Source organism: Nelumbo lutea, chromosome 1 (genome assembly GCF_056320005.1).
Source record: "Nelumbo lutea isolate HS-2025 chromosome 1, American lotus-T2T, whole genome shotgun sequence".
Classification (NCBI taxonomy): Eukaryota; Viridiplantae; Streptophyta; class Magnoliopsida; order Proteales; family Nelumbonaceae; genus Nelumbo; species Nelumbo lutea.
The window spans coordinates 88009198-88033452 of NC_142684.1; the positions used below are offsets into that span (position 1 = coordinate 88009198).

At 39.4% G+C, this 24255-nt stretch overlaps 2 protein-coding genes across 2 annotated transcripts; one reads left to right on the forward strand and one right to left on the reverse strand.

Annotated features, from left to right (window-relative positions):
* Nucleotides 1-2464: 2464 nt before the first annotated feature.
* LOC148875960 (ethylene-responsive transcription factor 4-like) lies at nucleotides 2465-4734 on the reverse strand. Its single transcript, XM_088965823.1, has one exon. The coding sequence runs from the start codon at nucleotides 3426-3428 to the stop codon at nucleotides 2721-2723; it is 708 nt and encodes a 235-aa protein (XP_088821949.1). The 5' UTR covers nucleotides 3429-4734; the 3' UTR covers nucleotides 2465-2720.
* Nucleotides 4735-7952: 3218 nt separating this feature from the next.
* On the forward strand, nucleotides 7953-23463 carry NSL1 (MAC/Perforin domain-containing protein). Its single transcript, XM_088966494.1, has 7 exons — nucleotides 7953-9034; nucleotides 11155-11393; nucleotides 16970-17174; nucleotides 19325-19408; nucleotides 19533-19716; nucleotides 20846-21012; nucleotides 22524-23463. Exons 1-7 carry the CDS (start codon nucleotides 8765-8767, stop codon nucleotides 23205-23207), a joined length of 1833 nt encoding a protein of 610 aa, XP_088822620.1. The 5' UTR covers nucleotides 7953-8764; the 3' UTR covers nucleotides 23208-23463.
* The last annotated feature ends 792 nt before the right edge of the window (nucleotides 23464-24255 follow it).

Below are 24255 nucleotides of genomic sequence, written 5' to 3' on the forward strand. Positions count from 1 at the left end.
AATGATAAAAAATGTATATATTAAATTATAAATATATATTTTAATAAATATTATATTATTTATATATTTTATATAATATAAAAAATACATATTATATATTTTTTAAAATATATAATGCTGAATCGGACCAGACCAGGCTCAGGCCGACAAGTCCTTAACTCGACTCGAAACACAATCAAACTTACTGTGTTAGACCCAAGATCAGGTCCGCGGACCTAATTACATGACCAAGCCCAACTAGAATGTGGGCCAGGCCCCGCCAGGCCATTGGACTACCCGATGAACAGGTCTACTTACCACATATTTTTGAATAGGTGAATGTCCACGCCTTTTAGAGCACGTGTTATATATAAATCATGTGTGAGACCATATCATATTTCATAAGGCTTTAGTTTAGTTTTGGTTATTCGTCCAAATCAATACAGAAAAACCACTTCGTCGAGATAGTTGTTTTTTAATTAACTGGGACCCTGGCCAATTAAACACCGGTACACGTGTTATCTCATCCATTCATCTAGAGTTTTTGAGTTTTTGTGGTCCACATGTCAAATAAGCTTCACTTCACAGTTCACACCCATCTGGGACAAGTAACCTAACAAAACATTGCTTGGTATTGGTTACAGTCGTCTGATTTGGAACTTGATGTTGACACATCATGGAGGCAATGCCATGCCTCATACGCAAGTTCTGTGCTGTATTTGACATTTGACAAGTTTTGCATGTTGGCACATGGAGCGCGGTTGGATCTCCTAAGCCAATGGGTTATGGGCCAGATCCAGATGGCTGTTTTCACATGCTCATAGTCCCTTGTACCAGAGTTACGCTTCGCAATACGATATCATCATCCATCTTACATCTTACCCGTGAATCCGATCCGTCCGAGTCCGACCAAAATCTTCCAAAGTCAAAGTTTTGTGATTCCATTATCTCATCCATATCAGATTCTTCGTATTTTTTTTATTCTCCTTTTCTACAAGTGATGAGTGACAACGACGTATCACGTATGGGATGGCTGGAATCAGTCGCCCATCATCTGGATTACACGTGTAGAATAAACAAAGCGAGGAGCTACAATATGATAATAGGCCTTAGATGGCTAGATCGGCAAGCTCCTCCCCCACCCCATCACCACATGCAGACGCGTGTGGGGGAATCTTCTTGTCACGTGTGACGTGTCAGATGTGCTTTAATTAATTAAAAGAAAGAATCCCTTGATTAATCGAAAAACCATCCTGGAAATACACGCGCCGAGACGCGGCGCTACACTACCGAGTTAGCTGTGTTCAAGGGATGGTCACCTCATTGGCCAACAAATTCCACTTTTAGAGGCGGTGCGGCAGCAGCCAGCAGCCGCCCACCATAAACCCTAACCCCCTTTTTGGCGGTTGCTTTCGTTGCTCGCTCCCCAACCCCATCTACGCGGCAGATAAGGAGGTGGCCATGTGGACCCAACTACCACCTCAACCCAACACGTCACCCCTTTATCAGAACTCCGTACGAAAGCCACGTGCTATGATAACTCGTGTCGCCTCTCCCTAATTACCATTTTATCCCTGCATGGCATGCATCCATGCCATACCATGATACGGTATCCCATGCCATGCCATGCTATGCATGCATGCATGAACCAAGAATGGTCCACCACATGACACCACCCACCATCAAAAGTAGAAGGGAGAGAAGAAAAAACAAAACAGAAGCGAGATCTTCTCCAAAGATTCCGACGACGAAAAGCGGGGTCCACCAAAAGCGGCCGCCGCGCCTCCACTTCCAGATCTCGCGTCAATGTGGACCCCACCATGTCTCCCCTTCAACTCCCAGTTTCCCCCAACGTAACTTAAGCCCCGAGAAAAGAGAACGCAAAATCAAAACACTGAAGACTCGGGACAGCGGCAGCTGCCGCAGCGGAAGACGTACTCGTGCCACCGTGCCAAACCTCAAAGCCTTATACGTCGTCAACACGGAATTAGTGTTATCGGACCCCACCCCAAAAGACGCGCTCGTGATCCAGTCGCGTGGGTATGCGGTTTCGCCGTTGCTGCCGCTTTGTAGTAAAAAATTATTTACAAAAATATTTTTATTTTTTCTACCAAATAAACAACTCTTAACAGATAGTGCGGTGCCCGTACCACGTCGACGCATCACCATATCCAGAGCCAGAGGTTTCCAATATTGTAAACAAGGAAAAATAACAATTCCGTCGATAAAACCGGCGGCCGGACAAACAACCGCAGTTCGCATTCCATAATTGTCAAAGCTCAAATTAACTGGTTTCTGAGTATATGCTTGTGTGTTCAGTCATTAGAACTTTGTTTACAGAGAAAGAACAAAAATAATCAGTCATTTGATCAAGGAAATTCTAATGGAGGATGCATAGTTACACGGTAGTAGGCTCAGTTTCAGCGGTCGACAACGACATTTGAGTAACTCTTGAGATCTCAGTTGCGAAAACAAGAGAGAAGGAAAAAAAAAAAGTTCCAGTCACGTATTTACATTGAATATTGGCATCTAGTGCGATGAACAGCTCTCAACATTTCCTCAACAGGCTGCGCTCTTCGGCTATCTCTCCGTCTCTTTTTTTTTTTTTATTGTTTAAAATTTTTCTTGAAAAAAGGTTAAAATTGCAAGATAATGAAAATAAAAAAAGAGAATTTTGAAAAAAGGAGGCCCCGATCTAACGCCGTCGGCTACGACCTAACGATCTCAAAAATCCGGCAAGATCAGGCAACTTCAGGTGGAGGGAGGTTGAGATCAAGATCAAGGACTCTCCTCCGTGGGCTCTGTTCGTCGTGATGGTGGAAATCAACGACGGATGATGAGTCGGAGTCACTCTGGACCCCACCACCAGCAAAAGCGGCTTGGTAATCAGCAGCCGCGGGGTCGAACCTCAGACGGTGGTGGGTCATATTCTCCGACCGAACAATCGCGTCAAAAAAGAAAAGCGGATGCGCGGTCGGTAAAACCCCGGCAGCAGCAGACGGCGCGTGGTGTTGAAACGGGAATCTGACCGCGAAGCCAGCAGCAGCACCTCCGACAGCACCAGCGCCGGCGCCGCGGTGCAAGAGGTCTCGATCCAACGTCGAGGGAGTAGTGATCGGAGCCGGAGAGAACCCCTCCCGGCTTGAGGACTCGACAGTGCTGCTTTGGCTGGGGCTCTGGTTATTATTACTCTCAGAAGGCAAAGGAAAGTTAGTTTTAGCCTTAGATCCACGGAATTCTCTAGCAGCGGCGTCGTAAGCCCTTGCGGCCTCCTCGGCCGTATCAAACGTTCCTAACCAGACACGGCTCTTCTTCCCGGGGTCTCTGATCTCGGCAGCGTACCGACCCCAGGGCCTCTTCCTCACACCCCTGAAATGTACCTCCTTGCCGTTGCCGTTACGAGCACTGTTCCCTCCTTTGACGCCGTTAGTTTTATCTCTGGGTGCCATATCTACGAATGCGAGGCGGGGCCACCTCGAGAAAAATTTCCGGTTTCAGCAGCAGAGAAAGAACAGAGAGAAGAGAAGAGATGAAACGTAACGAAATGAGACGAGACAATGTAGGGCAGGATAGATAATAGAGAGGGCAGCGATGGGGGTTTTATAGGGGAGGAGGGAGAGATCGGCGAGGAAAATTGAAAATATTCGGCGCAGTCAACGAAAGGTTTGACTGTCCTTGGCCGCCGCCCCCGCCCCGAGCGTGGTGGCATATTATTATTGTTGTCTGGGTTACGTGGCACCCGACTTATCTAGACACGCGTCAACCGGAAGACCAGGCGGCGTGGTTAATGGTGTGCTCGGGGGGTTGTAGAGAGCTGAGAGGGGGAGAGATTTGGACGGAATCAATGACAGCCGGTTCTAAACAGTTTATCGGCATCTATCCTCTTTCCCGCCGTGTGACTTGGATCACTACGATCCTTGCCTTACTACTTCACCCTCAGACACCCCCCCCCCCCATTGAACCGCTCCCTTGGACCGACAGTTCGTGAATTTAACCACTGTGATGATGACACGCGTCACAGTGCCTTCCGCGTGACGGAGGCAAATAGGAAACACGACGAACCTCAAGACTCTCTCTCTCTCTCTTTGTCTAAATCAACAGGCGTCCTTTCTGACAGCCGTGTTTTAATTATTTTAGTGTCCTCCCTGAAATTACGATATTGTCCTTACGCGAGATGAGATTCGTTTGTGTATTCGGAGGATTTTGTCTGCATCTTTACACGTTACTATGATAATTAATTATCGAATAAAATAGTCTGACGCTGGACTCTGGGTCTGTGTGTGGGTGGGTGTGTGTGGTCCATGGACGATGTAAGAGGCCAGAGGGCAGAGCCCGGAGCCCAGAGGAGGGGAGGCGGGAGGCCTATGACTCTGTCTGATGCATCCAGATTTCGCGCAGAAAAAGCAGCACAGTAAGCGGGAAATAATTGGAGTTGCAATGGAGGAAGGTGCCAAGTAGAAACCGGACAGAAAGCCGTGGCCTGTGGGACCTACGTTGATAAAAATGAGAGAGCTTTTATGCGGGACCCACAGTTTCAAAGACGAAAAGGCAGGAAGCCCCTCCCTCCTCCTGGGCCCACGTAGAGCAGCGGAAATGAGGTGGAGGTGGACCGTTATTAGCCCATTGTTCACGCCTTGTTTGCAGTAGATGTAGATCCGGAGTCCTTGAATTGTACCTTTAGGAACCGTTTGGTCTGGACATACAATTATTGTATTCATATATATTTTATTTATTTTTTATTTATTTATTTATTGGTTTTCCATGGCTTTCGGTAAATGGCCGTTTGAGGTTTGATAAATGCAGCGGCAGCGGCACCACACACCCACCCACTGGAGGCCAAACTGCAGTGGTTAAGAGTAGAAAACAAGCAAAAAGGACAGAGAGAGAGAGAGAGGGTCCAGAAAGGAGAAAGGAAAAGGGATATTATTAAGAAGGTTCAGAAGAGTTTATATTGGGCACGATGTAAGGACACGTGGATGGAGATTGAGATGTGGGGACCAAATCATTTAATAAGTCCAACATCGGGAGACGTAGACCGCGAGGCTGTGATCTGTGAATACGTTCGCTGTTTACAGCCATGAGTCATTTATTCTGGTTCTGGCCCATTTCATTTGGGCGGTGCTATGAAAAATCGGGTTCCCAAACGCCAAACCGGGACACAGATTATCTTTATTACCCAGGCCGAGTTGTTAGGTGAAGAATGTCTCCAAGTTGGATCCCATCCCATTAATTCAGGGGCGGGGGTTCTTGAAATTGGGCTGGGCCCCGGAAGTGGGTTTGGAAAATTTTTTGTTTTCAAAACCCCAACTCCGAACAGCCTTACAACTAGACCTGTTTATATGGGCTGGGTAGTCCGACGGGTCGGCCCAGTATAGCCCGTTTCTTGTCAGGCGTGAATATTATTTTAGGCCCATGGCCCATGGGGTTGGGCTCAGGTCCAAAACATTAAACCAGACTTTTTAGTTGGGCTTGGGCTTTTTCTAAAATGTCTGGTCCAAGTCCAAGCCTAAATTCAATGGTATTTTATATAATAATATATATTTTTTTGTTTTTCTTCTTTTTTTTCTCAACCATAGTGACATCTTTCAACATTTTTGGGTTTTAAGGTCATTTAATACAAATAAATCAGTTTTTCATTGTGTAAAAAAACATTAAAAAAAAGAAAAGATCTTTTTCCAAATTTATAGGTCAGACTTCGGGCTTTATAGTAAGGCTGGGCTCAAACACAAGATTTAAGTCTGATGGTCAAACCAAGCTAGGTCTCGATCCTAAATGTATTTTGTTAATAAAAAGACAAAGCCCAACCTACAACATGGTGATGCCCATTAACCAAACAAAAGCCTTACATAGGCGTTTCCCTCTCACAAAAAAAAAATAAAATAAAATAAAAAAATACAACCAATACCTTGCCCTATCAACCAGGCAAAAGCCTAGGGTCATGGATTGAACTGAATGGCATTGCTATTCTAGGTTTAAAGGAAAACATAAGGGAAATGAAGGGAAAGGCAGGGAAACCAAATTATCCAGGAGGTTGCAAACTGGTAAATGGCCGAAGCAAATCAGTTCAGTCATTTTAGCTGCTATCAAATAGATCGCTGCATACTAAATACCTCTTAAATGTCTGTGTTTAGTCATTGATATATTCTCAGTTTTAGAAAGCATGTATAACAGTCAACTGAATGACACTGAATAGAATGGAAATATGGAGTGGCAAAATAGGATTCATTTAATCACCACATATAATTGAGACAAAGTAGGTGTTTGGCATTAATGCCGTTTCTTCAAAAAACAGTGCCACACCAGTGTCACACCTGAAATCTGTTTTTTTGAAATAACCTAATGTTTGGTTAGTTATTTTTTCTAAAAAACATTTTCTCAGACCATGACTTGAAAATCTGGAAACGTGTGATATGAGAAAACATCCTTTTGAATATTTTTCCATTTTTTTACAGTTTCTAGCAACAATATGCTGACATGGCTTTGGGAAATGCCTATGTGATGGCAACAGCAATGGTACCAAATAGAAAACCCGAAAAAAAATAAAATAAAATAAAACGTTTTCTAAGAAAACAGCATGATGCAACACCGCTTTTTGAGAAAGACACCTCTCAAGAAATGGCATTGATTCCAAACACTATCAAAACTTACATGATGATGATGATGATAGATAATAGTTAATATGGAAATTCTATCCTGAAAAAAAGAAATGATATCTTGAAAAAGATGGCATTTGTTTTCAGCTCAGGTCATTTTGATGTAAGAGGACAGAAAACAATTTTAACATCGAGACATCAACTATATTTTGCCACTTTTAGAGCAACCATATTGTTTTCCATCCCTTTTACTTCATAACAAACACGAATAAGAAAAACTTCATTGATTGATGGTCACGGTATCAATAATCATCATCATCCATGCCTTATCCCAGTTATATAAGTAGGTTACATGAATCCTATTTGGCCAATCAATATGTATTGTTAATTTTGCTTTATTATTACAACATATACTAACAAATATAGCAGATGGGTTTAAATCACAAGAAAGCGGGTAAGAAAAAACTTCATTATTGATTGAAGATCAAGGTAGCAAAGTCGGTGTAATTTTTTGTTTACCATATCTACATAGGTCTCTATCTAATGAGTTGGACCTAGTAGATGGGTGAGGCCCATACTTTATAATCAGACAGGGCCAGAGCAGGGTAGACCCAGTCTCAACCCGATAAGAAAAGATCATTGACAAACATGGGCCTACCTGCATTCAATAATCGATGTGAAGAAAATTAATCTTGATAAGAAACAGTTAGTGAAGACTTAGGCATACTCACTTACTCAGGCCGTCGGACTTTGATTGGTTTACGCCATATTTCAAACACCTGGGGTGATGAGTCACATCATATCCATATGTGAGAGTTACGCCATTGGGAGTTTGCATTTTGATGGAGAACTCTGATATTTTTCCCATAGGGGATGTGAAGGATGTCTAAAGTTATGTTGAAAGAAGGGGTAAGGTGATGTTTGGGATCGATGACGATTTTTTGAAAATTAGGAGTCACGTTAGTGTTATAGGGATCAGCGTTGCACTTTCTGTTTGGTTGATCGATTTTAGTGATTTTCAAGGAATCAATCAAAAATTAATTCTTGAAATTAACCTTTTTCAGGGATCATCTTTTTTGATGATTTCTTAATTTTTATCTTATTTTGAATTTTTAGGATGATCTAGAATTTAACATGACATTAAATATAATATCTGTTCAGTTCAGCTTTAGAATTCTTATGTCTAAAGTACAATTAGGATAGGTGTCAGCTCAGAATTGATGCCAATTCAAAGTGGGTGTTGATGTATAAGAAAAGGGGTATTTAACATTTTAAATTTTTATAAGCCTGCAGCAGAATTTAGAATTCTGCAATGAGCTACAAAAAGTACTTTTTTGAAAAATAATTGAGCATTGGAAATCAGTACCAAATAGATTCAAATAATAATCAGCCATCGCATTAGCATTGATAGCAGCCTCGTGATTCTTCAAAATTTGTTTGGGAGAATGATGATTCAACCCAGGGTCAGAATTTGTAAGCTTAAAATACTGTTGGGGTAGATGCCGATTAGGAATTGATGCTAATCTACCGGCGAGTATTAGTGCATAAAATGTGGATTATTGCCATTTTAAATATTTATAGCTATCTGCAATTGAAATCACAAATCTGCATTGGACCTGTCTATACTTTTCTGAATTTGTTTACAGTTGGAGCATTTGAGCCTCAACTAGTGACTTCTGCCTTGATTGCATGGAATCCGTCATCTATACGGCTGAACATTGGATATCTAGGATTCTGACCAAATGAAAGATCCTAATCAGACGGATTGTAGCCTTCTTCACAGGCTGCAATCTTTCGTATATTCCCATTGACTAATTGACCTCGCTGTGCTTCACGCCTTACTTTGACTTTGAATTCTCAAGTCCTATTGGAAACGTGGCAGCAGATGATTGGCTGGATCTTAAACTCTTCTACCAAAGCCGGCTGCTGCTCCTCAACTGCTTGCCTGCTTTTTGGTCGTATCTTGTTGGTCTGGTCTTCCACACGAAATCCATCCCATCCCCACTTCCTTTCAACTTCAGACTTCAGTTCTTCCGATATGAAAAGAATGAACAAATCCCTCTTCTCTGGACCAATCATCATCTCCGTGACCTTCTTCCTCTTCTTATCCTTTCTCTTCTACTTCTTCGCTATCCCTGAGACCCGAAAGAAACCGTAGAGCGGCTGCGTTGGAGAACCAGAAACGAGAAGCGATGGCATTTGACGCGAATCGGATGAACCCACAATCTGCCGCAGAGAAGGCGGTTTCTGTCATCGGTTATGGTTATGATCTGTGTTGCGACCTACGCCTCTCCAGCTGCAAGCCTGGCCCCTCTGGTTTGCGTCTAATCGAACTCGACCAATCTCTAGCACGCGACCTTATATTGCCAGGTGGCATCGTTGTGCCCAATGTTCCCAAACCAATCAGATGCGACAAGGGAGAGCGAACGCGGTTCCGGTCCGATGTTCTTTCCTTTCATCAGGTGATTTTTTCCTTGTAATATTGACTTGATCAGATTCAGATATCGCTGTGAAACATTTGAATCTTCTATCTTCCTGATTCACCTATCCAAGTTTCTTATAGCAAGTCTTTAAGGAAGGGAGAAGACTAGCGGTTCCCGTACTAACCGTGTAAATGTGACTTTGACAGTGATGTGCATACATCATGATTTTTTATTAATAATGCTAATAAATTGTCTATGATCGAAGAGCACGCGGTCAGTGTATATGCAGTATGTTTCTGGGTTCGTAGAATCTCAACTTATTGACATGGAAGATGGTTGGAATTCAAGAAAACAGAGAGTTTTTCAGATGTTATTCTCACAGTACAAATTACTAGGCATCAACTAGAGTGTTTCAGACAAATATTGAATGAGGTTCTAATAATTCTTTTATACGCCTGTAATGTATTGAAAACATACTGAAAAAGAAACAATTGAAGGTATTGTGTACATGCCAATTCAAGCTGTGAGGCAAACAAAAAAGAGAAGAGTAAATGGGTAATCCAGTTCCAGTCCATTCAAGCTTCGAATTTAGGCTTTCTTATTGGATTTAGTCCAAAATCAAATTACCCTTAAAATTAACAGATTACCTCTTCATGCTAATAACCAATGCAACCATGCCAAAGATAATCTTGATACTTAATCACTGAGACTAATATATTCTAGTAACTTGTAGACTTTTGTACCTTACATTTTCATATTTTTCTACAACTTGTAAACAAATTTTCTCTATCATTCCATAATCCATAGTGATGGTGTGCAATCCGGCGGGTCCTAGCTGTCAAGGATCTTGCCTCGGGCTGGAGCAGAAGGTGCCTGAAACGAAGGGGAAAGAGAGTAACCTCCGGGGAAGAACCCGGTGAGTATGCTCCGAAGCTCAAGTTAGTATTTCCTCAAAGGCAAGATAAAACAAGATGGCGCAAAGTTCACATACCTTGTTCTCGGGGGGTAGAGAGCCTTTTATAACCACTTCGTGCACTCACTCCTAAGCTTATGTCAGGTCGGGTATGATTACTTCTTTGCTTTTGCCAGTTCGGGTGTCATCACCTCTACTGGGGTAATACCGCCATTGCTCTCTTTGTTGGAGCCGTCTCTGTAATTGGAGATGGTGGTGGCAGGTGGCGGTTGAAGTGCGGCTGTCAAGCGTCAGATCCCAAGTCAGTCAGGCGTGCCGCCCCTGGATACGGACTCCTTCGGTGTCAGGTACGGTGCGGTTTAGTTCAGCGTCCTGGAGGCGAAGTGCTAAAGTGGTGTGCGAGGTTAAGTCTTGAGTTCGGATAGAAGTGTGACCCGAACTGCCATGGGCCGGGCTAGTTCGGGTTGTTTCGTAAGGCTTGGGGCCTAAGGGAGAGCCCGAGCTCCTTGTAGGGGGTTCGGGCTCTTTGTAGGGAGTTCGGGCTCCCTGTAGGGAGTTCGGACTGCTGGTTTCTCCCTTCGGAGCTCGCACCTTGGGCGTGCAGTTGTGCCGAGCTGTTGCCTTTGCCACGTGTTGAGTGGTTATGAGGTCGGTTCAAATCTTCCTTCTTCACATAGGTAATACAATTTGTCCTCCCAGATATATGCCTTGGTATACTTGTATTTTCCATTAGCTTCCTCAGTTCTCTATATGCGGCAGTTAACCTAACCATATACTTCATCATATGCTTATAGCTGTCCTCATTACCAGCAGCTTCTTTTGATATTCCTTTTGCTCCTTCCTTTTTTTTTTTTTCTCTTCCCATTTTTATCTGTTTCCAGTGTCTTGTTTTTCTCCTCGTGGTACAAATGCTCTCTATTACACGACTCTCTCAGCTTAAAACTCATTGTCATAATACTAGCATTTTATCTTTTTTCTTGCTTTGTCAGATACCGAGGATTTGTTAGTCAAAAGGAATTTATTGTCTTTGGAATGATAATGTTTTTTGAACTATATTCTATTTTCATCTTTGTTCTACTTTTTTTATGTGCTTGCTTATTCCTGTTTTTTTAATTCTTTTTTACATTTGACATGGAGGTTTATATTTGTGAACAATGTGGTTGGAAATGATGTGCTCACTAACGTATAGGGAACTGTTTCTCAGAGAATCTTCTTCTCATTCTCATTTCTGTTTTATTTGTTCCAGATGTCAGAACAGTTAAACCAGGAACTCTCTTTATCTGGTAAAATACCCTCTGGCCTGTTCAATGCAATGTTTAGTTTCCAAGGCTGTTGGCACAAGGATGCAGCTTCAACAAAGAATCTTGCTTTTGATGGATGGTTCATTACACTATACAATATTGAGTTAGTAAGATCTCAGATGGTACTTTGCGAACATGTGAAACAAGAAGTTCCTTCTTCATGGGATCCTACTGCTCTTGCTGGGTAATATTTCCCAACAATAAGATTGTATTATATGCTTCCCTCTATCTGTTTTCCATCCAAGTCCTTTTTATGTACTCATACATTAAAAGGAAATAGATTCATTGTTTACATCATGTAGCTGAAATAAGAATATAAATCCAGGAATTCTCCAGAAGTAAATGTACACATCTATGCCCAAATTGACATTTCTTTGACAGAAGGCTCTTGTTGTATGGTCAGTATGGATAGTTGTTTGTATGGTTTTATGCAGATTACTTGTACTTCATATTACTTGATCAACATAACTTTTTTCTATTTGCACCTTATAAATTAAAAACAAAAGGAATGTTCTTTTCCATGTACTTTGCATAGGTTATGGAAAAATAAAGGGAGTTTTTTTTTTTTTTTGAAAAGGAGATAACTGATTGTATTAATAAGAAGAAAGGTACATGAGGAGATGTACATACTACAGCTAAACCAGCAAAAAGAAATTACAGAGGCAGATTTCTTTCACTGTACAGAATTTCCCTAAAGGTACCCAATTTAGCTAAACCATCAGCTGTCCTATTTAATTCTCTGAGAATTCAGATTATGTTTACAGTCATAATGTTCAAAATGTCTTTGGCCTTGGCCAAGTAATGAGCTAGTTTCCAAGGGCCTCCCTCCTCCCCTAACCATCTTATTGTGTTTGCAGAGTCTCCTTCTCCCTCCTTCTCCAAGGCCCTTTTCTTTAGCAATTCAAAGACTTGTGAATGCAGCCAGGATTTCTGCTTTTGAAGAATCAGCCACCCCAATTGGGCCACTGTCAGCACCTGATTTTTGCTCAATCCTCCGTCCGAACCCCCAACTCATGCCCGAACGCCCAACCAAGCTGTTCTGATCCCTTCGAGACCCAAAGAACCCAGACCCTAGGCCCTAAAAACTTAAAATCCACCGTTAATCTCACCTGATACCCCTAAAACCTCAAAATGCTCCTCTTGTCAAATTATCAAAATTCCCTCCATTCTAAATTCCCAAGATACTCCCTGACCAAATTACCAAAATACCCTTCTACCAAGTTACCCTTAGTACCCCCTCATTCCAATTTTCACAACACCCTTTATCCCCCAAATTCCCTAAAATATCCATTTACAAAATTACCAAAATACCTTTCAAAGCTAAATTTACCAAAATACCCTTCAAAGCTAAATTTACCAAAATACCCTTCAAAGCTAAATTTACCAAAATGCCCTTCATTCCTCAAATTACCTAATTATCCCTCAAACTACCCCTTCAAACCCCAAATTACAAAATTGTCCTTTGAACCCAAATCATTGAACTGCCCTTCTCATTCCAAATTATGAAATTACCTTTTATCAAACCCTCTAATCCCTTTAAATCATGACTTACCAAAACCCCCCTTCCACTTTGAGAATGACAGAACCTCCCCTTCATTATAATTAGAGTCTCTATTCCCAATAAAAGTGGGATGTCAAAGTGAAGTGGAATATGTGAGGAGCCCCCTGTATTGAATCGGTGAGAGGGGTCTTGAAAGGCCCAGAGAGAGTACAGAGAGGGGAGTTTTGATTTGAAGAAGAGAGAGAGGGGTTCTCTCAGGTAGGGGAAAGGTTTCTGTGGAGAGTGAACAAAGAGAAAGTGGCAGAGAGAGTTCTTGAGGGAGAGACCAAGGGAGGAAAGAAAGAGAAAGAGAATGAAGAGAAGATAGAGGATATTTCGGGCTAAGTGAAGAAAAGGAAAGAGAGACTAAGGGAGAAGGGTAGTCTGTAGAGGGGTTTTTCGAGCCAAAAGAAGAGGGAAAAAGCGATTTCAGAGGGGAATTGAGCAGAGACTGACAAGAAGAGCCATCACTCCTAGTCATCGATGTACAAAGAATGCCTACACATAGTTGTCAAGGCAACACCTAGGCGATGCCTAGGCAACAAGGCACCCTTTGAGGCTTGCCTTGCCTAATCGCGAAGAACTTATTTACTCTCTACTATAAAATACTAGTAGTTGCTCAAGATTGAACAAACACTTAAAAAGGAGAAGGAAAAAATAAGAAGAGAGAGAGAGAGAGAGAGAGATTTTGATAAAAGAGAGTTGGGTTGATGTGTTTAAACAGCCACCCCCCTCTTAAATTTATATACATAGTATCATACTTGTAAAATGACTGAATTGCTTACATGGCAAGATAAGATAAGATAAGATAAAGCTGAAAAAAGACTAATCCTAATCTTATCATAAAGAACTAATCATAATCATAACTTGTTGCTGACATACGAACAGTGGGGACCACCTTAGTGGGGTCCACATTAGTGTTCTCTACAATACTTTATTGTTCATTCTTTTTTGAGATCATAGCTATAAAATGGACATTATTAAACTAAAATAATCATTTTGTTAATTTATATTCTAATTTATTTTTATTATTTTCTTATTTATTAGGGTTTAATCAACACAAACATTGCTAAATGCTGTATTGAACCCTCAAAGACTTCAAAACCTGAACCAATAAGTAAGGAAGAACTTAAAATTTTATGTAATCAGCACATTTTCTTCTTCCATATATTCTTCTTCTTCTACTACTACTACTACTACTACTACTACTATTACTACTACTACCAATACTTTTTCTTTTCTTCTTTTCCTATAACAAAAATAAGGGTTCAACCCCTATATTTTTTGAGTTTTATTTTCCTTCTTTTTCTTCTCATAAATATGTTGATTTTCTATACTTTAATATGAACTTTATACTTTCTTTTGAAAATTATGAATAATTATTAAGGAAATATGGTTATGGTACCTAGGGAGCTACCCTAGGATCTATGTTTCTAACATAAAAAATCCATCGCCTAGGCGACAAGGCGCCCCCCTGTTGTCTAGCCTCACCTTGGTGCCTTGAAAACTATGTGCCTACAAAACTAATCGATAGTCTTCCTTGCTATTGTGAATTTCATCAGTGGGTTCGACCAAATATTCTCACTCCAAAACCTTATTCCATAGCCAAATACTCTCTGAAAGATTTTGCAGCAACATCACCCCATCAACGGGAAGGTACATAGAGGTAACTTCTTACCTCGCAATTGTATTAGGTTCATAGGCTGATTTCTGTAGGCATTTTAATCTTTAGTTTTAGAAAGCTTTTATCATATTTGTCTTTCTTCTTCTTTTTATATTCTTTTGCTGTGTTCTTGTGAGTTTCGGGGCACCTGCGTTCTCTTCTGCTTTCAGGGGTAGGGGTGACGATTTCGCTCTCATAATTCCTCTGGCTAGATAGCCGAGTCCGAAAGTGGGGGTTCTGATAGAAAAGGGGTGGGAGGTATTATCTAACCCTTTTGCTCAGGTCCCTACATCCAAAAGGGGTCTGGCCTAGAGGAAGAGAGAGAGAGGATTTCACAGTCACCATCCATCTTCAAGTCGTTGGGGAGTGCAGGCTCTCAATCTCCAAGAGTTTTCATTGTTTTAAAAATCAGAGAGGATTTCACAGTCACCACCCATCTTCATTTACACTGACCGGAAAGAGGGGTGCCTAACCCCTTCCTTCTCTCTTTCTTTCAACTTGCCTAGACTCTCCTTGTTTAGGCCGAGAAGTGCGGAGTCACTAGCATTCGATTAATTTTGGAAAATGCAATTCCGGGAGGCCCATCACTCCCAGTTATCTATTCTGATGGGTGGCGACTCCATCTACTCAGCCATGAAGTGAATAGACGGGTTTTTCCAACGTTCACAACCACTAAATGCCCATGTAATGCTTTCCTCCCTTCCTCTAAAAACTCCACCAATCCCAGCAGCTCTAGGGTTTCCCAAAGCACTGCCATCAAAATTTAAAGTTAGCTTGATACCAACCTTGCAGGAATAGCAATTGACCTGCTAGACCTAGAAGGTCCTAGTGAGGAGAACAGGATTTTCCCCAAATTTCTTTGCAAATCATTCAAAGATAAGCCATTGAACTCTGTAGATATAGAGGCCCATAGATTGCCCAAGAAAGTAATGTGGGAGAGTAAATCTTCAAAGGATCTGGTTTTCTTTTCAAAGAGGCGATTGTTTCTTTCTTCCCAAACACACCATAACACTGCTTGGGAAATTGTGCACCAATAAATTTTCCCCCTGCTTCCAGGACCACTACGCCTCCATTGCCATATGAAATCAATTAAATTTCTAGGAAAGACCCAGATTTACCCTACCAGATTAAGGAAGTAAAACTAGAGTTTCCTTGTTTCTGGGCAGTGAAGAAAAAGGTGATCAGTGGATTCACCTTCTTTCAGATGTAAAGGACAAGCATGGGGGAGATAAACAATTGCCTTTATTCTTCTTCTAAACCAAGTCGTAAGTGTTGATTTTGTGAAGACAGGCCTCCCAAACAGGGGGAATATTGGAGCACCAAACCCTCTTGTGGTGAAAACTAGAGTTGGAGGATTCCATAACCAAGGCCTAAAGAAGGACTTAGTTGAGAATTTGCCATCAGGTTGAAGTTTCCAAATGCGTTGGTCTGGGTTTGTTGAGGAAATGTAAACCTCACTTAGAGAACTTAAAAGGTTTGCTATCTCATCAATCTCTAAGTTTCTTAAAGGTTCCAGTTAAAACCAGAGGGTGAGGGTTGAATACAGGAATTAACAGTGGCATCTTTGGAGGTTGGTTGAACAGGTGGGGAAAAGCGTTTGCCAAGGTATTTGCCCCCCACCCACCAAAGATCAGTCCAAAACTTGATTTTCAGCCTATTACCCACTTTATATCTGGTGAAAGAAATGAAAGAGGCGAAAGTTGAAGAAATACCTATCCTAGGGTTAGAAGCTTTTACTCGATTCAACTGCACTTTGTTATCCCAACCATTGGCATGCCTTCCATACTTAATGCTGATGATAGAAGCCCACATAGCATCTATCTCAATTGGGAATCTCCATAGCCACTTCCCTAAAAGAGCTTGGTTCCTTTCCTTGATATGTCCTAGGCCAAGACCCCCAATTTCCTTGGGTTTGCAAACCTGATCCCAACCAACTAGATGATTCTTTCTCTCACCACCCCCTTCCCACAAAATATCACATTGGAGCTTCTCAAGGGAAAATATGGTCGTATGCAGTTTTTCTTCTTTTCTTTTTATTTCTTTATATTATTATTATTTTTTAGATGTTGGATTCTAGCAAATAAGGACCATTGGTTGGTGTAATGGTAAAATCTTGGGTTGACAAGCATGAGAATGCATTTTTGGGTCTAAGGGCAGCCACTGTGCAAAAATGCCAAAGATTAGGTCTGTATCCAGTCTGTCCCTCTCAAGACCCCAGATGGCTGGGACCAACATTGGGTAGTGGCCTTCTTTTTGTGACTCTAACAAATGTGAATGGTGGAACTCTTGAACATGGAATGGGTTCTATAGATATTTTGAGATAATATGTTACTTTTATCAATTCTTGCTTTTAATTGATTGGAGAATAGACCATTTATTTTAACGGAAAATGAAATTTTATTGACTAGGTGCAGCACAACTTGTCAATAAGTTACTTTGTCATGTTTAATTGCAAATAAATTTCAGTTAAATCATTGTATTTCAATTTCAAAGTATGCATGTTTGTTCTACATAGTGCCTGCTTCTGAATTTTCCTTTTCGTAACATGATTCTTCAGGTTTATTGAAAAATATGGTACTCATATTATTGTTGGAGTGAAGATGGGAGGTAAGGATGTAATTCATATTAAGCAGCTACAGAACTCAAATCTCCAGCCAAATGAAGTGCAGAAGCTTTTAAAGCAGTTAGCTGATGAGAGATTTCATGAAGATGTCAATGGAGGCTTGATCCTCAATGCTGATGAACTATCAAGAAAATCGAAGGTACTTGGAATTCCAAATTATTTTGTGTTAATAATAATGGTTTTCCTTAGGGAATCAAAGATGTGTCATATGAGGCCTTTAATTGAGTTAGCACAAAGAACAAAAATTCTTGAGTATTATCCTAGTAAATACTATTACAAATTCTTGAGTATCAATCTCATCAATAAAAATAGGTCATTGCCATAATAAACTGAAGATTCTTAGTCTCTGGGAAAAAATTAAAACTAACTTTAAGTTTGTCTTACTTTGAAATTCCAAAGAAACTCCTAAATACTTCTAAAGATTGATTCTTTTGACCCATTACAAAGTTGACATAAATTTTTTCAAAATAAAAGAACTTCTAAAACCAATATGTGTCCAAATAATCCTAAAATAAACTTTAACGTAATAATTAAGAATCTCATTTATTATTAGTTGTTCATAAGTCCAATTAATTAATATTCCAGTTGCATAATATTGGGATATCCTATGTATGGTTTAACTATATATCTAATGGCATTAAAATCAAGCCAAATGGGCAAAATTTTGCCCCCTCAAAGCTTGGACCACATGTAGAGTGATGGAGCTGAGACAGTTACTCTTCTAGCTTCAGATTTAGGCATAAATAAACAATTCACCAAAAAAGTTGAGTGTCAACTGTTTGCTTCCTATATCATAATATTCTTGGTGATATGTAGAGTTTGAGATTGTGTGGGTCATGGACTTTGCAGTGGGGCAATTGATGGTAATATTACCATGTTTGGGTGTTCCTCCTTTGGATGAGGACATAAAAAGTCAAACTTGTGCTGCTTTTTACTTCTAGTTCCATATTTTGGTGTCAAGTGATGTATAGAATATCAACTGCACTAGGATGTGATCTTAACATTTAAACTTTGATTGGAGTGTACATACATACTATATGCAAATAAAAATGTTATTATGTGTTGTCTGATCTTGTAAATTTTAAAGAAGGAAAAAAATTGCTATCCTGCACCTCCATGGATAAAAGCCTTCTGGGTAAAGGTGTGGTTCCTTAATTTAATAGCAGAAGGAAGTGAGTGAAAAAGTTTCAAGAAGGGGGAAAAAAGGAAAATGGAGCACTTGTAATTTGATAATGTTCCAAGACATGAATGTAAAGATATGTTTTACTTTCACTAGCTACTTGTGGTTAAAAGGAAAACAGGGTGAAATTGCTTATACAAGAAAGTATACTACTTTCTTTAAGCTATATCAGATGCACATTGATTTGATGAATCATAAGTCTGATTAATCTTCTTATATAGAATGAAAATAAAAAATAAAAAATACATATAGAAAAAATCTAAAACCATTAAAATCTAACTATATCTGTAAATTGTAAATTATTGATTGGAGTGCACACACATACTATATTGCAAATAAAAATGTTATTATGTGTTGTCTGATCTTGTAGATTTTCTTTTGCTATTAATGTTTTTTATGTTTTTAACAAAAAATAAAAGAAAGAAGAAAAAATGCTATTCTGCACCTCCATGGGTAAAAGCCTTGGATAAAGGTGTGGTTTCTTAATATAATAACAGAAGGAAGTGAGGGGAAAAGTTACAAAAATAGGGAAACAAAGGAAAATGGAACACTTAGAATTTGGTAATCTTCCAAGATTCTCATGTAAAGTTATGTTTTACTTTCCATAGCTTCTTGTGGTTAAAAGGAAAACAGGGCGAAATTGCTTATACAAGAAAATATACTATTTTCTCTAGACAATATCAGATGCACATTGATTTGATGAATCACAAGACGGATTAATCTTCTTTTATAGAATGAAAATAAAAATGAAAAAAAAATATAGACAAAATCTAAAACCATTATAATATAACTATCTCTAAATTGCATAAACTATTGAAAGATTAGCTGAAATGGAAATACTGAAATTATGTGTCTGTGTCAATATCTGCAGATAAAATAGATGTCTATGAAATTTTGAGGTTTCTATAGTAGCAATATATTAAAAGAAGAATGTAGATAAAAAAGTAAAAGTTAAAATACTGTTAATCTATTCTAATATACTTGATCTTTGATGAGCATTCGATGATTCTAAGGTTAGCAATGACAAAAAGAATGAAAAAGGTTAAAAAAACATAAACATGATTAAGAGAAATTGTTAGTCTAATCACTCAAAACTGACATTTTTTCAGGACACACAATTTATGCCTTGGGAATGTCATGCAGCAATTGCAAACTCAATCAGATCCCCCATTATTTCTCACTCAAAGAAGGATGTGAGCTTCTCCATTTGTAACATTATCATCTTCATTTTTCTCTTTCCCAGACTTTCTTGTAGAAATGCATCCATTGGGAAGTTCAATTTGAGCAAAGCTGGTATTTTTCCTTTCCTTCATGCAGGATATAGTCATTGTTTCTGTCCGAAAGGGAGGAATAGATGGGGGTCAAAGTCATTATCAATGGCTTTCAACTATATCACAGTCACCTAATGTCATATCAATGACATTTGTGCCTATAGTTTCTCTCTTAAGTGGAATTCAAGGAAGTGGATTCTTATGCCATGCAATGAATCTTTACCTCCGCTGTGAGTGAATATCTTGAGCCTTTAAATTAATCTCCTTAAAACGTTGATGCTTGTGATAAGGTTATATTTCATTTTTTTTTCTGAAATAGAACATTATATACCTGCAAGTGGGGTATAAAACATTTCCTTTTTTACCCAGTAATGTTTTATAAGAAAAATGGCCTTCATCTTGTACGTTAGATGTTTATCATATCAAATAAGATAGGAGATAAAAAGGAACATTTATGTAGAAGTTCCCACCAGAATCCATGGACTGTTGTGTGGGACTACAACATGGACATGTTCATTTAGAAGAGTCCATGCAACATCTCCAACATGACACAACTCAACCAAGGCTGAGGTTCATGCTCTGTTAATGGTAGCTATGTTAACTAATCAAGTGTCTTTTCTCAGTAATAGGATACTTGGCCAATGTGATTAGATGGAGTAAAATAATTTGGGGATGTTCCATTGCAATTTACTCACTACCTTAATAGAGTAAGAGGATGCTTGGTGTCCATCCCTTCTCAAATTAAGTAGATCCCAACAGAGAAAAACTCTCCAGAAGACAGACCACATAGGGAGATGCATGAAGGGGCCTTTTTTGTATAATGACAGCTCAAGTCTAACTAGTTTTTCTGTCCTTGGCAGGAGTTCAGCTATTTGGTCTTACATATTTTACATTAACTGACATCCTCTCATCTGGGGTCTTACATTATCCAATGTTGGTCCCAGCTATCTTGGGTCTTGGGAGGGGTACACTGGATATAGTCCTAAGGCTGCCATCAGACTCAAACCTGTCTTCTCATGCTTGTCAACCCACTTTACCACTACACCAAGTAGTGGCCCCTATCTTTTGAAAATAAGTAACAAAAAGAAAAGTCAAAGAACTAACTTTTCAAAGTGATATGATGAAATTTTTTTTTATTGTAGTTTTGGATTTTCCCAATCTTTTTATTTTGCTATTTTTACTAAGAAATTAGGCCTTATTTAGAATCAGTCAATTGTTTGATGTGTATTTGAAGGTTAATATTATCTGTCTGTTTTATGTATTGTATCAACATCTTACATTTTTCTCGATTATCTACATTGGTGTTCCTTTGACCAAGGACTGGCTGTTTTCTGCTCTGGGGATTGATATTTAATGCAGATAAGCCACCAATAGAAGAACTTCGTCACTTTCTAGAATTCCAGTTACCTAGGCAATGGGCTCCTGCGTATGGTGATCTCCCACTTGGACCTCAACGCAGGAAACATGGATCTCCATCACTGCAATTCACCTTCATGGGCCCTAAGCTTTATGTCAACACAGACCAGGCAAGTCTTTTGTTCTCCTATGCATGAGATGGGTGTATTCATTAATTAAGAATATTGAAAAATATGCTTTGGCAGATTACATGCTGGAAGTTCGTTGGTTTTGGGAAGCATACATAATATCTCATGTCTTCTGTTTTGATGACATGGCCTACAGATATATTAGTGTATAATTGTATATATGGGTCAGTAAAACAATGATCTTTATATTCGGCTTTCATGGCAGAAAAAAATCACAATTAACTACTAGGCTCTTCATGGATGCTTCCTTGTTTTCAATAATACAGCAAGCACCTTATTAACTAATTAATGTTGCTTAAGTTCACATTACTCACTAATCTTGTGAGGCCAATTAGAATCTGATGTGTCCAACTAAGTTTTGTGCCAATTTATTGGTCTAGAAACTTCAATGTGGTTCCATTTGATGAAGTTGATTTTTGATATGGTAACTAGCAGGGAGGCACATGCTTTGCATGGCTTATTAAAGTGGAAACCCCACTAACACGAGAAGCTTAAAAGCTTGCAAGAGATTGTAAGAAGTCAGGCTTTTGTTTTGGTAAAGAATATTTACCACATGCGTCAGAAGTGCAGTATTCACTTTGTATAGTGACATAGTAGAGTACTTGTGATGTAATTTGAGAACACCTTTCTTCAAGGTTTAAAATGTCGGTGTCGGTGGAAATGTCAGTTGTCCAAAAAAAGGAAACATGCTGGAAATATAGTATGAAAGCATTGTAAAATATGCAAAAGTATAGAGTAGTATTTTATGAAATGATTAAAGAAGCATAGCAAAACTTTTTAAATTATTATCTTGCTCCAAATCATTAAACAAAGCTAAGAAATTAAGACTAGACAAAAGAATGTGTTCTAAAGTTGTCCTATAAACTTTAAGATTCAAAACTACATGATAGAATGAGTTATAGCAAAATTTAAACTGATAGAAAATGCAAATGGTTCTAATAGATCAACCGAATAATCTATTACACAAAAAATGCAAATATTTAACTTAATGTTTGAAATGAATATCAAGTTGACTCAAAGTAGTAATCATGTAAGTTAGTCAGGTAATAACATTGGTACTCCACATATCTACATATTGTCACCAACTTATGTTATAATACTATCTCTTGTACTTCGCATAGTGTTGGTAGTGTTCATTGGGGAATGTGTTGATTACAGTAAAATTTTATGTTGCTACTCATGGAAATGGAAATATGTCGTGGAAATATTAGGAAACTTAAGGACATTTTAAACCATGCCTTTCTTTGACAGCATTGCTTAATGTGACAAAAAAACGTTTTTTGTGATTTTATTATAGTGGGTTGCATCAGATATTGACAGTTGATAAACTTTTGTTTTCATGCTTAGGATCTCATATGTGTAGCATCTGCTCACAGAAACTGCATATGTAGTTACTTATCTAAATGTAATGGTTTCTCTAAAATTTTGGGTAGATACCATCCAGTAAAGCATAACCCTAGTTGTATCCAGCTTCCTAAACCCACCGCATGCAGGTTGACTCTGGAAATCGGCCAGTAACTGGAATCCGATTATACTTGGAAGGTCGGAGGAGTGAGTACCTGGCAATCCATCTCCAACATCTTGCAACACTTCCGGAGATCCTCCAAATTTCTGATGATTACAGCCATAAGCCTGATGATGAGCCTGTTGATCGAGCCTACTTTGAGCCTGTCAAATGGAGCATTTTTTCACATGTCTGCACAGCACCAGTTCAGTACAATGGGGCCTGTATTGATGAATCTCCCTCCATAGTAACCAAGGCCTGGTTTGAGGTGAGGATAGTTGGGATGAGAAAGGTTCTATTCTTGAGACTTGGCTTCTCAATGGTAGCATCTGCAAGGATCCGTAGGTCGGAGTGGGATGGCCCCAGCAATCAATCTCGGAAATCAGGCATCATTTCAGCGATGATCAGCACAAGATTTAGTGCAACGCAGGTTCCAGCTGAGAAGCCAAACAAAGTGGAGATAAATTCAGCATTGTACCCGAGGGGACCTCCTGTCCAAAAGAGGATGCCAAAGCTGTCGAGCTTTGTGGACACGAAGGAAATGGTAAGAGGCCCGGAGGACCTGCCTGGATATTGGGTGGTCACTGGAGCAAAGCTGTGTGTGGAAGGTGGGAAGATCAGACTGAAAGTCAAGTATTCATTGTTGACCATAATTTCCGATGATGAAGATTAACTGACCTTTTTTTTCTTTTTTGTAATTTTGAATGGGCTGAGGGGGGGTTTAAAGGGCTTCATAAAATTTGTTGTAAATCTGGCTAGGTGTATAGAAATTTATTTGGCAAATTCAAGGGGATGCCATTTGCCAGAGAAATTACTCTGGAACATTGGTTGATGTCAACTGCCAAGCAAACGACTTAGTTTCTGTTGCGTCTTTCATACATGTAGAAACACTGCACATTGATTAATACAATATAATCATATTGTTTCAACCACGGTTGGCGCTGAAATCATTGTTCGGTTCTATTTGTGATTTCAGTGACTCAAGAACTGGTTCAGGGTGAGCTTGGGCAAACTATGATTTCAACTTTCGGACCATAGAATTGTGATTTCAGCAAATTCATCTATGGTGTGATTCAAGCTTTCAAGAAGGCGCAATTAACTCAACTCTCTGGTTAAATCACTATGATCTGTTCTAACTTCAATCAACGGCTAAGAATCTAAGAGCCTGCTTGGTTTGCGGGAATAAGGTTATATATATATATATATATATATATATATATAACAATCCATGACTAATTCTTGTGTTGAATCCACTCACCAGTGATAACTTCCACACTTGGAAGCGTGCAATGAAGATTGCACTTCGTGTAAAGAATAAGTTTGTTGACGGTTCTTTAATGCAACCGCCATTGTCTTCATTGGATCGGAAGAGGAGATTTGGAGTAAATGTAACTCCATGGTCGCCTCCTGGATTCTCAATTCACTGACAAAAGAGATTCATTACAGTGTCACTTTCATTGCATCTGTGGCAAAAATATGGCGTCAACTTGAAGAACGATTTGGTCAAAGCGGTATCCCACATATCTATCAACTTGAACAAGATCTCACCTTACTTCAACAAGGAGATCTCTCTATTGCTGCCTATTTTACTCATCTGAAAATCCTATGGGATGAGCTTGACACTCTCACGAATCTACCTGAATGTACCTATAGTGCGGTGAAATTCTTCCTTGCTGATCGAGAACGGAGAAGGATCCATCAATTTCTCATGGGACTCCGAG

Bases quoted from the DNA above. Each gene is read 5' to 3' on its own strand.
- NSL1 (XM_088966494.1), top strand. From the start codon at position 8,765: ATGGCATTTGACGCGAATCGGATGAACCCACAATCTGCCGCAGAGAAG. The intron at 17,175-19,324 runs GTACTTGGAATT...ACATTTTTTCAG, and splicing joins AACTATCAAGAAAATCGAAG to GACACACAATTTATGCCTTG. The intron at 19,717-20,845 runs GTGAGTGAATAT...TATTTAATGCAG, and splicing joins AATGAATCTTTACCTCCGCT to ATAAGCCACCAATAGAAGAA.
- LOC148875960 (XM_088965823.1), bottom strand. From the start codon at position 3,428: ATGGCACCCAGAGATAAAACTAACGGCGTCAAAGGAGGGAACAGTGCT.